The sequence below is a fragment of the Phialemonium atrogriseum genome (assembly GCF_030411735.1).
Source record: "Phialemonium atrogriseum strain 8032-3 unplaced genomic scaffold QBC33scaffold_22, whole genome shotgun sequence".
NCBI classification, from domain to species: domain Eukaryota; kingdom Fungi; phylum Ascomycota; class Sordariomycetes; order Cephalothecales; family Cephalothecaceae; genus Phialemonium; species Phialemonium atrogriseum.
The window spans coordinates 203,320-217,193 of NW_026848159.1; the positions used below are offsets into that span (position 1 = coordinate 203,320).

Consider the following 13,874-nt stretch of genomic DNA (forward strand, 5'->3'; position numbering starts at 1 on the left):
CAGTGGTCTTTGCAAGGCCTGGGACCCACAAGCTGCATAGACACACAAGACACCCGACACCATACAAGATACAAGATACACGATACACGATACGATACGACACGACACACCCCTTCACGACGGAATGATACGGCAGCAGGCCACAAAGCCCCTGGATTGGGCCAGGGGTTGGTTGGCTTTACAAGGCGTTCTTACGGCTTGTGGTTCAGGGCACTATCATGACTACTGCGAGTGTTTTTTCTGGGCATGAGCATTCTTGGCTTCCATGCCTTTCCTTTTTCTTTTCCTTTTCCTCATTTTCCAGCTTCTCTTTCCTTTGACTTTGGAAGGGTACAGGGACAGCTAGGTAACAAGGGCCACTCACTGGGAGGGCAACCATGGAGAAATGGATTTTTCTTTTTTCTTTTTCTTTCCTTTCCTTTTCCCCACTTCATCAGTGGGCATATCCAAGATCTGGACAGATCTGGAGTCTCTGGTTTGCGAGGGTCTGCTTTCAACAGGGACAGGGGTGTTCCTGGTCAGTCGTCCCCTGGAAAGGGCAGGACAGGACAGGGGAGATGCTATTCAGCTACAGGGGAAGTGCAAATGCAAATTCAATGAAGCCAATGACTTTATTTGTGACTTCCCCCCCTTTGAATGAGGGATTGGAGATTCATCCTGATGTTTATGAAAATGTAGGTTGCGTACTCCCCTGCCATGGTGTCCTTTAGCTATCTGTCAAGCAAGTGGGTTTAGCTGGAATATTTCTCAGAGTGAATTAAAACGATCGAGGAAAGACAATTCCTGCCCTCCATCGGTTGGGCAAGGGTTGGCATCTAGATTGCAGTCTCCGTGGTTACAGGCTGTGCCACTGAACGCCACATGGCACGGCCACCATCGGCAATCTCCCAGGCAACTCACAATTGCTCTCATCCCTTTCTGCATATGAGTACGGATTACCTCTCATTTCATGACGGAAGCTTCGGAATTTGCGCCAACGTAAAGCACATCTCTCATTTAAGAATAATCTATCGCTAAAGGGCCTATCTAACCCATTCATTTGCATTACTTTGAGATATAAGTACAGATCCCAAAGCTCGCACGCCCAACGGCTCCATTCTAGACACGTAAAAAACCCCAAACTTATCCGTAGACCCAATCTTGAGTCAAGGCCATCCACACAATCGGCCCGTAATGGCCCCTCCTCGCCGGTTTGCGAATTATCCCGGGCCCAAGGAGGCACCGACCGAAACCTTCGTTTACAAGCCCGACGATGGCCAGAACCCTGTCCTTAGGGGTTGGCCGCTCGTCATCGTATCTGCGCTGTATGTAAACTCAGGACAATATGGCCACTCGTTTACTGACAGAAGGCACCTGGCTACCCCGTTCCCAGGGTCTGCAAGTCAACCTACCTCCAGAAGCTTCTGTGGGAGAACGCGGGATTTGGCAAGCCGAAGGCAATTCCCGGGCTGGACAAGGAACTCCGAAGGTTTGATGTGAGCGCAATCGAGTGCCGGCGTATGTCCCCTATTTCTTGGACTGACATTTGCCCAGCCGGCCGTGATACCACTTGCAGATGGGACGTCACAATCATCTGAGCTTGAGGTTTCGCCAGAACTATTCCAGAGGCAGCCCGAAGATGTAGCTGGCCGCTTCTACTCCGCTGCGGACTACCATGCGCTGTACAAGGCGGGCGAGCTCACTCCCCTCCAGGTGGCCGAGGCTCTGCTGCCCCTGATTCGACGGGATCTGGAAACCCCGTCCAAGTACGCGAATGCCTGGCTGCAGACCAACGTGGACGAGGTCTTGAGCGCGGCTAGAGCCTCCACGGCACGATGGGCGACCGGGAAGCCGCTGGGGCTGCTGGACGGTGTTCCCTTTGGCGTCAAGGACGACATTGACGTCAAGGGCTTCGTCACCACGGCGGGCAGGAAAGTAGATAAGTCTCACCCCGTTTTCAACAGCCCTGCAGATCGGACGGAATGGCCCGTCCAGAAGCTTGAGGAAGCGGGGGCCATCATGATGGGCAAGATGAACATGCATGAGGTTGGAATGGGTAAGAAGATGACTTGCTCCCGGTCATGATTCCTTTGGATATTCTCGCGCTGACCTTGCCATAAGATACCACTGGCTGTAACGTGAGCTGGCTTGCCATCCTCCCCGCCATGATATGATATGAGCTGACAGATGTGTGCAGCCATCGACTGGGACGGCGACAAACTGGTACAACAAATCATATTATCCCGGTGGATCATCCTCTGGAGCGGGATCGGCTCTCGGGGGTGGCATAGTTCCTCTTGCCATCGGCACAGACGCTGGTACGCTCCAGAAGAGAAACCCCCAAAGAGCCTAAGCCGGAGAGGCTGACTGATTCTTGAATAGGTGGCAGCATCCGTATCCCAACATCGTTCAACGGCGTCTACGGACTCAAAGTCACGTTTAACAGGACGGGCACGAGAAATTCTACCATGTGTGTCGTCGGGCCCATGTCGGCGACGGTGGACGACCTTACCGTCGCATACAGGCTCATGGCCCAACCAAACCCAGAAGACCCCGTCCAGTCGCTTTTCGCGCCATCCTTGTTGCCCGACCCATCGGCAAAGAAGTACATAGGAGTCCACAGGGAATGGCTCAACCGATCGAGCCCCGACGTGCTCGAGACGGTCCAGAAAGCCATCGACTACCTCTGCTCACAGCGCGGCTACGAAACGGTCGACATCCAGCTCCCTTACCTAGAAGAGGGGCAGCTCGCCCACGTGGCGACGTGCCTGACCGAGGGCGCCGACGACGCCAAGACGTGGTCCACGGGCGGGGCGTCTTCGACGAAGAACGGCATGTCGCTTCTCAACTCGCCCAACCGGATGGTGCTGGCGATCGGGTCGCACAGCCACGCGACCGACTACCTCAAGTACGCGCAGCTGCGGCAGGTGGTGATGCGGCACATGGCGGCCCTCTTCGAGCGGCACCCGGGCCTCATGATGGTGACGCCGACGGCGCCGCTGGCCGGCTGGCCCGTCCACCCGGGCGACCAGGCGTACGGCGTCAGCGACGGCAACACGTCGGTGCTCAACATGACGTACTGCTGGTTCGCCAACACCACGGGCCTCCCCGCCGTGACGTGCCCGGCCGGCTACGTCGCCGCCGCCCAGGGCGAGGGGAGCCTGCCCGTCGGCATCATGGCCGTCGGCGAGTGGGGCGCCGAGGAGCAGCTGCTGGGCTTTGCGCGGGAGGCGGAGGCGTACCTGGGCCAGGCCTACCCCGGCGGCAGGCTGCGGCCGGCCGAGTGGGCCGACGTCGTCGGGCTCGCTAAGGAGAAGGTGCAGGGAGCCGCGGCTGGGGACTGAAAGCAGGGCGAGATATTGCTATGTAATTGTACTGTTACGATACGAAAAGGTAGTTCTGTTCTAGTATTTGCGTATCCGGGGTACAGTGTGTTTTGTACATTTGAGTAATTGGCACTGTACGCATAGTGCCATTACATTCGCTAGGTTGCAGTTGGCGGATCTGACCATCTACGCAACTTTTAACTTCAGCGTTCTTCGCGGCGCCCTCAACTGAACAATGGGCTACGATTGGAGTGGGCATGAGCAAATTTGCCACCGCCTGTACGTTGAAGAGAAGAAGTCGCTGGATGAAATCGCCGAGTATTTGAGGTTGCATCACAACTTCACGCCCAGGTGAGTTCGCGTGCTGTGGTCGGTTCACCACTCCGTCTCCGATCAGCCGTAACAATGGATACCACTTTTCGACTCCGGCCGACCATTGAGCCCTCTTCCTCCTGACGATTCCCCGTCTCCTTTTGACAACCTCGAGAGCTGACATGGCACTCCCCACACCAGCAAACGCGCCCTGCTGAGCCACTTCCGAAAATGGGAGTTCCCCTCCAAGCAGAACCCGGCGTACAAGAACGCGGCGCTGGTGGACCGGATCCGGGAGCTATGGGAGCAGAACGTGGTGCAGAAGGAGATGCTGCGCATGCTCCAGGATGAGGGCTTCGAGGTCTCCATGCGCGAGCTGTCGCGCGTCCGCACAAAGAACCGCTGGCTCCTGCGCGAGCCTACCGAGGCGCGCAAGAGGAAGATCATGCCGGGCCGCAGGCAATCGACTGTCGACCGGACCGAATCCGACGAAGAGGATGCCGACTCCGACGCCTCCGACGAAGATGATGGCGCGGGCGACGGGGCTGGCGCGGGCATCGTCGGGGCCGCGGAGGACGAGCTCGACCCGGTCCAGCTGGAGAGGAGGGAGCAGCGGAGACGGGAACTGGCGATCGAGTCGGCGGAGAAGTGGGCGGCCAAGAAGAGGCGGCGGAGGACCCGCGACTGGGCCGGACTGCCTGCCGATCCGCCGGGCCCGCCGCGCTTCCCGTCGGAAACGACGCTCGAGGAGAGCAAGGCCATCTTGGAACTCGACGCCGAGCGCTACAGGTACTTCCGGGAGAGGTTCCAAAAGATATGCGAGGACGCCGGGGTGATCAAGAAGACGCTTGCGGGACCCGAGAAGTGGGAGGCAGCCAAGGAGCAGCTGGTGCGGGAGATGGCGCACCTGCGGTCGCTGCTGTGGGACAAGGAGGGCCTGGAGTCCAAGCGGCTCGCGATAGACGTCATCTGCTGCGACGTGACGAAGCGGATGCGCACGGCCGGGAAGCAGATGACGCTCGCGGCGGCCAAGAACATGCTCGGCATGAACCCCGAGGAGGCGCGGGAGACGCGGTTCGCCTTCTACCGGATCCTGGCCGCCGACAAGTTCGCCGGCAAGCTGGAGTCGGGCGAGGAGCGCTGGAACGAGCTGAAGCAGAAGTGGCTCGACGAGTCGGCGCTGCTCCAGAGGATCCTCGCGTCCCAGGATGAGGAGCCGAGCCGCGCGGACAGAACTAGGGCTATCGACATGCTTGCGCGCGACGTCAGGAAAAGGTACAAGGATGACATAACCAAGGGCAGGGAGAAGAAGCTACCACCGGCGACGGACACGGGGACTGGGCAGTCGGTGGGCACCCCGTCGAGCGACCAGAGCCCCGGCGCCCGCAGGAGGGGTCGAGTCCAGGAAGTTTCTTCGCACAGCCAAGCTCGCCTCCTCCCAGCGGGAGTCATGCCCGGCCAACCGGATCTGTCCTCCATCGATCCCAACCTGGGATCGTCAATGCTCATGGCCCCGGATGGACAGGCGGGCTATGCCGTAGGCCAGCAGTTCGTGCCGCAGTACCCGCCAGCGCAGGCGTCGCAGGTGTACCACCCGGCCGGGCCGCCGACGGGGCCCACCACCAGGTTCGCCATCTACTTCCGGCTGCACCCGACGTCGACTGTCGTGGCGGTGCCGCCGATGTGGATATCGATGTTGGGGTCCCGGTCGGTCGAGGAGCTGCGGAGCGCGGCGGTGGCCAAGTTTCCCGGGGCGGTGTGCCTCGCGGTGGAGGGCCTGGTCAAGGACGGCAAGGGCGGCGAGGTGCCGCTGCAGATCCGGGGGGACGCCGAGCTGGAGGCCTACCTCGACCACGTGCAGAGCATGCAGGGGGGTGCGCCGTCCTTCAGCGTGCACCTTGTGCGCGGGTGGAATACTAGCTAGGGGCTTCCCCTGGTGTCTTATTCAGTGCATTGCTGCTCGCAATTCGTGCGTGGTCTGCAGTCATAATACCACGTAATAGTCATATCCACGTTGTGGCTAGAACAGCATTTGTAGAAACTAATGCCATCAAGTTCACCTGCCAATTTCATCGTGGATGGCCTCCATGCCTTTCATTTTAGAGATCTTCGGGATACGTTCCGAGACGGGAGTTATGACGGAGCTCCCGACGGCCGATGGCCAATGCGGGGACACACTCAGCAACTCATCCCAGTCAAAAATTCTTGGACCCCAACCTGCACGCATCACGCAATAAGCTCCGTTCAAGCAGCAGCACTTCGCATCTAGCAGACACGGCTGCGCAGGATGTCATAACCTCGCTTTCTGCCATCAATCATCTTGGTCCTGTTCAATTGGCCCCCTCACACATACCCAATGCAAGATGTCGACGCTCACAAATAGGACCTCGAGACACCTGCTCCGCAGCTTGCGGGCACCAGCTCCCGCGGCTGCGCACCAGGCGAGATGCGTCTTCGCTGCGGGCAGAGCTGCCAGGCACCTGTCGACGGATAAGAGGAGCGGGCCGAGTTTCAAGGGCCAGATGATGGAGAGCATCACCGCCCGCATGGACCGGGAGAAGGCCGAGCGCGAGAAGTCCGCCCTAGAAAGGGCCGAATCAGCCTCGTCGAGGAACTTTGCCTTCACGTTCAGTACGGAAGATCTCCTCTCCTGACCCTTGCCCCCCCTACCCCCTGCATATATCTCCGTTGCTGACTCTTTTCCCCGCTTCCTCCAGTGCTGATCTTCACCGCCGCTAGCTGCTGGTACATGGGCATGAAGTATCCCCGAGACCCGGACCCGGCCTCGACTCTCCCACTCAACGCGACGCGGCCGCCGAAGCACAAGACGGGCAAGGCGGAGCTCGAGGCCGCGTGGGCCGATTTTGTGGAGATTGTGGGCCAGGACAACGTCAGCACCAAGGACACGGACCTCGACCACCACTCGACGTCGACGTGGTCGTCGCACCAGGCGGCCGACCCCTCGGACCCGGCGGCCCGGCCGTTCTGCATCGTCTACCCGGCCTCGACGGAGGAGGTGTCGGCCATCATGAAGGTGTGCCACACGCGGCGCATCCCCGTGGTGGGCTTCAGCGGCGGCACGAGCCTCGAGGGCCACTTCGCGCCGACGCGGGGCGGCATCTGCGTCGACTTTGGGCGCATGAACAAGATCCTGACGCTGCACGCCGAGGACCTCGACGTCGTGGTCCAGCCCGCCGTCGGGTGGGAGGCGCTCAACGACCACCTGGCCCGCGACAACCTCTTCTTCCCGCCGGACCCGGGCCCGGGCGCCATGATCGGCGGCATGATCGGCACGGGCTGCAGCGGCACCAACGCGTACCGCTACGGCACCATGCGCGACTGGGTGCTCAGCCTGACGGTCGTCCTGGCCGACGGCACCGTCATCAAGACGCGGCAGCGCCCGCGCAAGAGCTCCGCAGGATACGACCTGACGCGCCTCTTCGTCGGCAGCGAGGGCACCCTCGGCCTCGTCACCGAGGCGACCCTCAAGGTCGCCGTGCGCCCCCGCGCCACCTCGGTCGCCGTCTGCGCCTTCCCGACCATCCGCGGTGCCGCCGACTGCGTGGCCCGCGTCGTCGCGTCCGGGGTCCCCGTCGCGGCCGTCGAGATCCTCGACGCCGACCAGATGAGCTTCATCAACGCCGCGGGCGCCACGGCCCGCGCGTGGCGCGAGGCTCCCACGCTGTTCTTCAAGTTCAGCGGCACTGAGCGCGGCGTCCGCGAGCAGGTCGCCGACGTGGAGAGGCTGGCGCGCGCGGCCGGCGGCGGCGGGTTCGAGTTCGCAAAGGGCACCGAGGAGCAGGACGAGCTCTGGAGCGCCCGAAAGGAGGCCCTCTGGAGCACCATGGCCGCCGGCCGGCCCGGGGACCGCGTCTGGACCGGGGATGTCGCCGTGCCTATTTCGAGGCTGCCTGATATCATTGAGGAGACTAAGCTTGACCTTGGGAGGTCGGGGCTCGCGAACTCGATCGTCGGGCATGTGGGTGACGGGAATTTCCATAGTGAGGGCATCCCCCCCCGGTTTCCGTAGCTTGCAAAGCGGTTTGTCCACGTGAAATGTTTTTGGAACTGACAAGAGCCTTAGTAATACTCCTCTACAACAACGCGGAGAGGAAGCTGGCCGAGGAGTGCGTCCACCGGATGGTAAAGCGGGCGATCGAGCTGGAGGGCACAGTCACGGTAAGCGGGCTTCCATCCCCCCTAGAACCCCTTTCGTTTTTAGGCGTCCGGCGAGTTAAATACTGATCCTTCCCAAACTAGGGCGAGCACGGCGTCGGCCTCGTCAAGAGGGACTACCTGCCGCACGAGCTCGGGGAAAGCACGGTAGATGCTATGAGAAAGGTGAGCGCGATGCGCAGTTTCTTCGTTCCCCTTCCCTGTTCTCCTTGCTAACGTTGTTCCGGGGACAGCTCAAGCAGGCCTTCGATCCTCTGTGTCTGCTGAACTGCGACAAGGTCGTCCGGGTACAGAAGCCCAAGGCTGGAGAGGTGGCCGAGTGGTAGCGGTAGCCGTAGCGTCTGGCTGGGGAGCCTTGGCCCTTGTTTTGATACCCCCGAGTCCGCTCGCTGCACACGGAGTGCAACTACCGGCCCGTCTTGTCTTTGCCAATTGGGCTAGCTTGCCGTGGGATGGGATGCGCGGCGTCACTGCCGGGAGGTGGAGAGAATTGTAACACTTAAGAACTAGGGCGGCTGGAGGTATATGAAGGGAAAAGGGGGCATCTATTCGTACTCTAGGCTCTATCTACTATTTCTACAACAGGTTGCATTGTTACATTGCAGCCCTTCTATCCAAATCCTACAGTTTGGCAACACCGTCTTCACACCGCTGGTGTTGCAACAACCTCTTCACACCTCCCGCAGAGTTCATCCTCCTTCGGCGCAACATAGCGCCAACACCGGGGACACTTTGCGTGCCTAGGAGGCAGCACCCACGCCAGACACTGCGACCCGCGGGCCTCGAACGCCTCGGAAAACCCCCAGTCGCTCTCGGGCACGGCGCCGTTCAGCTCCACGGACGAGACCACGAACATGGCCTCCAGCTCGTCGGCCAGCGCCGCGAGGCTGAAGAGGGCGGCGCTGCCGTCTGGGACCTCGAGGATGACGGAGCACTGCAGCGACGAGCCGAGGACCTTCTCCGCGCGGGCGCGCTCCGACGCCGCCTTGATGGCGGCGTGCGCGGACATGAGCACGGGCACGGCTTCGCGGAGCTGGGACTCGCTGTGCTGCGTCAGGCGGGTGCTGTCGATGGTGGGGGAGGAGTAGAGCTGCTGGAGTGGGTGGGAGATGGATCTGTTCACACATGGTTAGTCCCTAATCTTGAATGGAGGGGGTGGGTGAGGAGCCTGATCAACTTACGGGTCGTCCTTCAACCACGATGGCGCATGGTCCCACGCCTCCTCAACCAGGAGCGGAGTGATCGGGCCCAGCATCCTCAAGAAACCAAAGAAGATGGGCTCTAGCACTCCCCCGCCGTCGGCACAGTATAGGCGGTCCTTCAGCGCCTCCAGGTAGAAAGCCGATAGGTCATTCGTGACCCAGCGGTTCAGCGCGCTGAATGCCTTGTGGAACTCAAAGTTCTCGTACAGCCTACCCACTTCCTCCATCACGTCCCTCAGCTGGATGATGGCAATGTGGTCGAGTGCAGTCAGGGGAGCAGTTCGTGCTGAATGGTGCATCGATCCGAGCAACATCTTGATGATGGTCCGATACTTGAGGAGAGACTGGTGAGTCGCTTTCAGCACAGATTCACCAATAATTACGTCGCCCGCATAGTCGCTGCTGGCCGCCCAGAGCCGCAGGGCGTCTGGACCGAGGGCATCTCTGACGAGAGGAGGAGTGTTCCCGCCCTTCTTTTTCATTTTCAGGGGGGCCAGTAAGGATCCATCCATGACTTGATCCCCGGAGATGATATTGCCGAGGGACTTTGACATCTTCTTGCCGTGTTGGTCCAGGGTGAAGCCGTGGGTGATGAGCGTTCTGAACGGAGCAAGACCGACTTGAGTTGCATTTGGGCGAGGATTGCCAGCAGCCAATACCGCAACCCTCGTCAGGAGACTAGACTGAAACCAGCCTCGATGCTGATCTGACCCTTCGAGGTAAAGGTCAGCCTGACTCCCAGTCTGGGTCCAGCTGCTGCCACTGTCGAACCAGACGTCCATGGTATCCGTGCCTCGCGTATAGCCCCCTTCTTTGCCAAGAGACGGGGGTATCCAAGCCGGGTCGGCTGCATCATCAGACCACCACGCGTCTGTCCCCCTCGCTTGGATAACAGAAATGATGTGCCCAATGGTCTCGTCGTTCATCACTGCGTCCCCGTTTGCGTCATAGAGCGCCGGTATGGGCACTCCCCAGGCCCGCTGCCTCGAGATGCACCATTCACTCCGGCCCTTGATGAATGCCTCCAGCCTCTTCCTCCCGCTTTCGGGGACGAAACGCACATCGCCAAGCGCTTTGAGAGCGGAATCCTTGATCGTAGCCACATCAGCAAACCACTGCGCCGTTGCCCTCATGATTATAGGCTGCTTTGTCCTCCAGTCGTACGGATACTTGTGTTTGTACTTATTCACCGCGAGGACGTCATCACCCAGCAGACCCAAGACGGCATTGCTACCGCCTTTCAAGACGGAAGCGCCCTTCAGGCGCTCGGGATCATCGGGATAGGCCTCCTCTGTAAACAAGCCATCACTGTCTACGGGCGCAGAAACGGGGATCCCTAGAGGCGTACAGAGTTCGTAATCATCGAACCCGTGCCCTGGCGCGCAGTGGACGAGGCCACTACCCGACTCTGCCGAGACGAAAGACCCGTGAAGAATCGGCTGTGGCGAGGCCTCCTTGCCTTGGAGGGGGTTGATATACCGAAGTGATCTGATCTGGTCGCCTTTGACGACACGGAGGATATCCCAGTCCCTCGCGTCAAAGCAGGCCTGACGGACGGACTCGAGGCAGGTGTTCGCGATGATCATGGCTTCCTTTCCGACACGCACAATGGAATAGTCAAGCTCGTCGTGGACCGCAATAGCCCTGTTTGCGGGAAGCGTCCATGGAGTTGTTGTCCAGATGACGGCGTACAAGTTGCCAGCGAAGTCCCCCAGTGCTAGGTCACTACGCCAGTCTCCCGTGATGCGAAACCTGATGTACGCACTCGTGGAGATGTGGTTCTCGTTGTACTCGAGTTCTGCCTCCGCCAGGGCGGTCCCCGAGGAGGGGGACCAGTAGACCGGCTTATATCTCCGGTAGACCAGGCCTCGACGCACCATCTGCTGGAACAGCTGGAGCTGCTTGATCTCGTAGGACATGTCCATGGTGGTCCACCTGCGGTCCCATTCGCCCATGACGCCGTATGACCGGAAGTCCTTCATCTGCTCCAGCACCGTCTTGGACGCAAGCGCGCGAGCAGTCTCCCGGATTTGCACGGGGGTCAGGTGCTTGCCCCCGGAAGCTCCCAGAGCTTTGAGCTCGATTGGGAGGCCATGACAGTCCCATCCCGGAATGTATGTTACTCGCCGACCTAGATTTTGAAGATTGAAACTCAGCATTGTGCCCCGAATGCCCATGGTCATGTTTGCCCACCTTGCTGGACCTTCACCCTGAGGATAATGTCCTTGAGGATCTTGTTCAGCGCATGCCCGGTATGCAGCGTCCCGTTCGCGTATGGAGGTCCATCGTGGAGTGTGAACGAGCTGACGGCAGGCCTATTCTCGGCCTGCCACTTGTAGAAGTCGTCAGAGCATCTTCGAATGTGCTGCTCCCGCTGTTGAGGAAGTGGTCGCGGCCTGGATCACCCAACCATTAGCGCCCTGTTGTCGCCGGCCTAATTGGCAGTATATACGGCGTGGGCAAAGGCATTTAGCTTACGGGAGTGTAGATTTGGGCAATCTCAATGTCGATGCCCAACTTTTCGACATGATCTCCAACGCAGCATAGTGGACTGGGAGCTTGGATGTTGGACTTCGCCTGGTTTATGTGACGGGATAAAAATGGATCGTCGCCAGGCTGAAAGCCGCTTCTGCAAGGCTGACAGTCGACGACCCCACATCCCTGCAGTTGTGACGGAGCTGTCATCGACCTTTTCTAACCTCCTGGATCTGTTCAAGGTTTAACCATTCGACATTCCAAAGTACTGAATCTTTGGTATGCAATAGTGAACTCTCTGTTATGCTCCGTATTTGACCTTCCGGTTGCCGCATTGCCATGGCGCCAATCCGCCGCTACCTGAGGATAACCAAGTACTCGGTTCTCGAGTGCCGCATCTACCTCGACAACCCGGCGCTGGCGCAGTCTTGGCTTCTGAACCCAAGGGATCCTGTGCTGCCCAGGGTCATCGACACAGTCCGCCCGCTCGTCCTGCCAAAGCTACGGGAGGAGAAGGAGCGCGAACGTAGCAGGAAGAAGGGGGCCAAAAAGAGAAACATCAAAGACGTGGTCACGGCGGGTGCGTAATCTCTCTCCACGCCGGGCTAGCTTTCTACGGCCAGGTCTTACGAATGGCTACTCTATGTCGCCCTACGAATGCCTGTTCGAATGTCGCAGTCTCTTGCTGGGCCGAACTGATTTGAGGGATAAATACCAGATGACTTCGAGGTGTCCATATTCCTGACAGAGACGAATACCCGACACTCGTTGCTGTATAAGCACAAGCATTTCAGGGACAAGACACAGACAAAACTGACTTCCAACTCGACCAAGCTTACCGGCGCATCCAGCGAGGCGCCAATCGATGTCGACGGCGGTTTCCCAGTAGCCAGCGACGAGACGCCGGCGCTGCGCCGCGAGGAGAGCGATGACAACGATGCCATCATCCTGGACGACATCCCTGCGATAAGCGAACCGGAAATAGAAACAGACCTAGGCAGCGCCAATCGGCCATCAAAAAGACGGCGGCGAGGGCAGCCAGCGGACGACGGGGGCGGTGAAGGTTCAGACAATGGTGGTCTCGAAGTAATCGAATCTGACCTATCGGCAGATGGGTCAGACGACGATGGCGCGGGCAGTGCTGGCAGTGACAGCGAGTCCTGGACGGACGACCAGCCGCCATCAAAGCGGCGCAAAGAGGGCGAGGTTGGTCGCGACAGTGCGGCGCGCGACGATAAGAAGAAACTAGCCATGGATATCTCATACGAGGGGTTTGCCATCTACGGCCGCGTGCTGTGTCTGGTGGTGAAGCGCCGGGGTACTGGCGGCGGCGGTAGTGGCAGCGGAGGCAGGGGCGGGACGTCTGTTTCGTCCCTGGCCAATAAATCCCAGACAGGCCCGCCAGCCGGTCAGGCCATGATGGAGAATTGGATCACGTCGACGCAGATGCCTACTGCCGCCGAGGGCGACGAACTAGAGAGGCGTGATATTGGCGGTCTGAGTGCCAAAAGCCGCGGTTAGCTAACGAGGTATCCGTGCTTCTCGGAATAGTGGATATTTGCAAGCCATCATCGTACGACCAACGCAATACGAGCGGTGGCCCTGAGCTGAGAGCGACCAGTGAACCTCCCTTCGTGCGGCACTACGAAGTACGAGCATATGAGGCTGAGGCTGCTTCAACACGCCATGCGTGACTGGTTTGATACGGGCTCACGCGTCACGAGATGAGGCAACGTTAAGCGGGCCGCGCAATGAAACGTTGGGACATACATATCCCCCGAACTAATTATTGAGCTCCCGGGTTGCTCCCGTTCCCGAGCAAGCCGCGGGCTAGTGAGAGAGTGAGTCGAGGACTCGAGGGGCTTGAGAAATGGTGGATATCACCACCGCCGATCTTGAAACCAAACAAGCACTGTTAACCGAATCACTTTTGCCAATGTCCTGGAGGTCTGTGTGCCCACCGTCAAGTGAAACATGGTGCCTGATAGTCGCAGCCACCCTCGTCAGTGTCGCGGTGTGTGCGTCGCCGATCAGTTGATCGCAGCCAGGCTCTACCTGCAGTGCGGGAATCCGATCGTCCGGGCCCTCATTCCAACAATTCCAACTTACATCAGGCCAACAGTGATCACACCCTGGAACCGTCCACCGCCCTGTAAATCGCCGAGAGGTGCGACAGGCGCCTAGCCAATCGCTCTTGAAATATCGTATATCGCAGAGACTATGGCATCATAATGACGAGTGCACACAAGTCGTCTCGAGGTGGTGGGTGCATGATAGCACCCAGTGCCGAGCCCGAGACGGCCGTTGGTGTTCTTGCTTGACCAAGATAGAACTTGGCTCCCCACATATTGTACCGAGACATTGAGACTTTGACAGCCGCTCCATCCGTATTGGCAATCAATTC

At 59.4% G+C, this 13,874-nt stretch overlaps 4 protein-coding genes across 4 annotated transcripts; 3 read left to right on the forward strand and 1 right to left on the reverse strand.

Moving 5' to 3' along the window:
* Positions 1-1,173: 1,173 nt before the first annotated feature.
* Positions 1,174-5,541, forward strand: QBC33DRAFT_580059 (glutamyl-tRNA amidotransferase subunit A; the record flags this gene model as incomplete). The annotated part of the gene is made up of 8 exons (XM_060431180.1): positions 1,174-1,304; positions 1,373-1,475; positions 1,534-2,025; positions 2,177-2,297; positions 2,362-3,296; positions 3,568-3,656; positions 3,819-5,011; positions 5,060-5,541. 8 exons carry the CDS (start codon positions 1,174-1,176, stop codon positions 5,539-5,541), a joined length of 3,546 nt encoding a protein of 1,181 aa, XP_060280999.1.
* A 220-nt stretch (positions 5,542-5,761) lies between these two features.
* Positions 5,762-8,326, forward strand: QBC33DRAFT_183703 (D-lactate ferricytochrome c oxidoreductase). The gene is made up of 5 exons (XM_060422467.1): positions 5,762-6,248; positions 6,335-7,618; positions 7,702-7,796; positions 7,878-7,958; positions 8,027-8,326. The coding sequence occupies exons 1-5, from the start codon at positions 5,981-5,983 to the stop codon at positions 8,117-8,119; spliced, it is 1,821 nt and encodes a 606-aa protein (XP_060281000.1). The 5' UTR covers positions 5,762-5,980; the 3' UTR covers positions 8,120-8,326.
* A 4-nt stretch (positions 8,327-8,330) lies between these two features.
* Positions 8,331-11,896, reverse strand: QBC33DRAFT_546006 (tRNA synthetases class I-domain-containing protein). Its single transcript, XM_060428616.1, has 4 exons — positions 11,474-11,896; positions 11,189-11,391; positions 8,975-11,126; positions 8,331-8,908 (listed from the first exon to the last, which is right to left on the reverse strand). Exons 1-4 carry the CDS (start codon positions 11,521-11,523, stop codon positions 8,437-8,439), a joined length of 2,877 nt encoding a protein of 958 aa, XP_060281001.1. The 5' UTR covers positions 11,524-11,896; the 3' UTR covers positions 8,331-8,436.
* On the forward strand, positions 11,604-13,218 carry QBC33DRAFT_183599 (uncharacterized protein). The gene is made up of 2 exons (XM_060422466.1): positions 11,604-12,050; positions 12,189-13,218. Exons 1-2 carry the CDS (start codon positions 11,810-11,812, stop codon positions 12,989-12,991), a joined length of 1,044 nt encoding a protein of 347 aa, XP_060281002.1. The 5' UTR covers positions 11,604-11,809; the 3' UTR covers positions 12,992-13,218.
* Positions 13,219-13,874: the final 656 nt, after the last annotated feature.

Coding starts and splice junctions, on each gene's coding strand:
- QBC33DRAFT_183703 (XM_060422467.1), top strand. CDS start 5,981: ATGTCGACGCTCACAAATAGGACCTCGAGACACCTGCTCCGCAGCTTG. Junction 6,249..6,334: donor GAACTTTGCCTTCACGTTCA/GTACGGAAGATC, acceptor CGCTTCCTCCAG/TGCTGATCTTCACCGCCGCT. Junction 7,619..7,701: donor GGGTGACGGGAATTTCCATA/GTGAGGGCATCC, acceptor CAAGAGCCTTAG/TAATACTCCTCTACAACAAC.
- QBC33DRAFT_546006 (XM_060428616.1), bottom strand. CDS start 11,523: ATGTCGAAAAGTTGGGCATCGACATTGAGATTGCCCAAATCTACACTC. Junction 11,392..11,473: donor TTGCCCAAATCTACACTCCC/GTAAGCTAAATG, acceptor TGGGTGATCCAG/GCCGCGACCACTTCCTCAAC. Junction 11,127..11,188: donor CAGGGTGAAGGTCCAGCAAG/GTGGGCAAACAT, acceptor TTCAAAATCTAG/GTCGGCGAGTAACATACATT.
- QBC33DRAFT_183599 (XM_060422466.1), top strand. CDS start 11,810: ATGGCGCCAATCCGCCGCTACCTGAGGATAACCAAGTACTCGGTTCTC. Junction 12,051..12,188: donor CAAAGACGTGGTCACGGCGG/GTGCGTAATCTC, acceptor GATAAATACCAG/ATGACTTCGAGGTGTCCATA.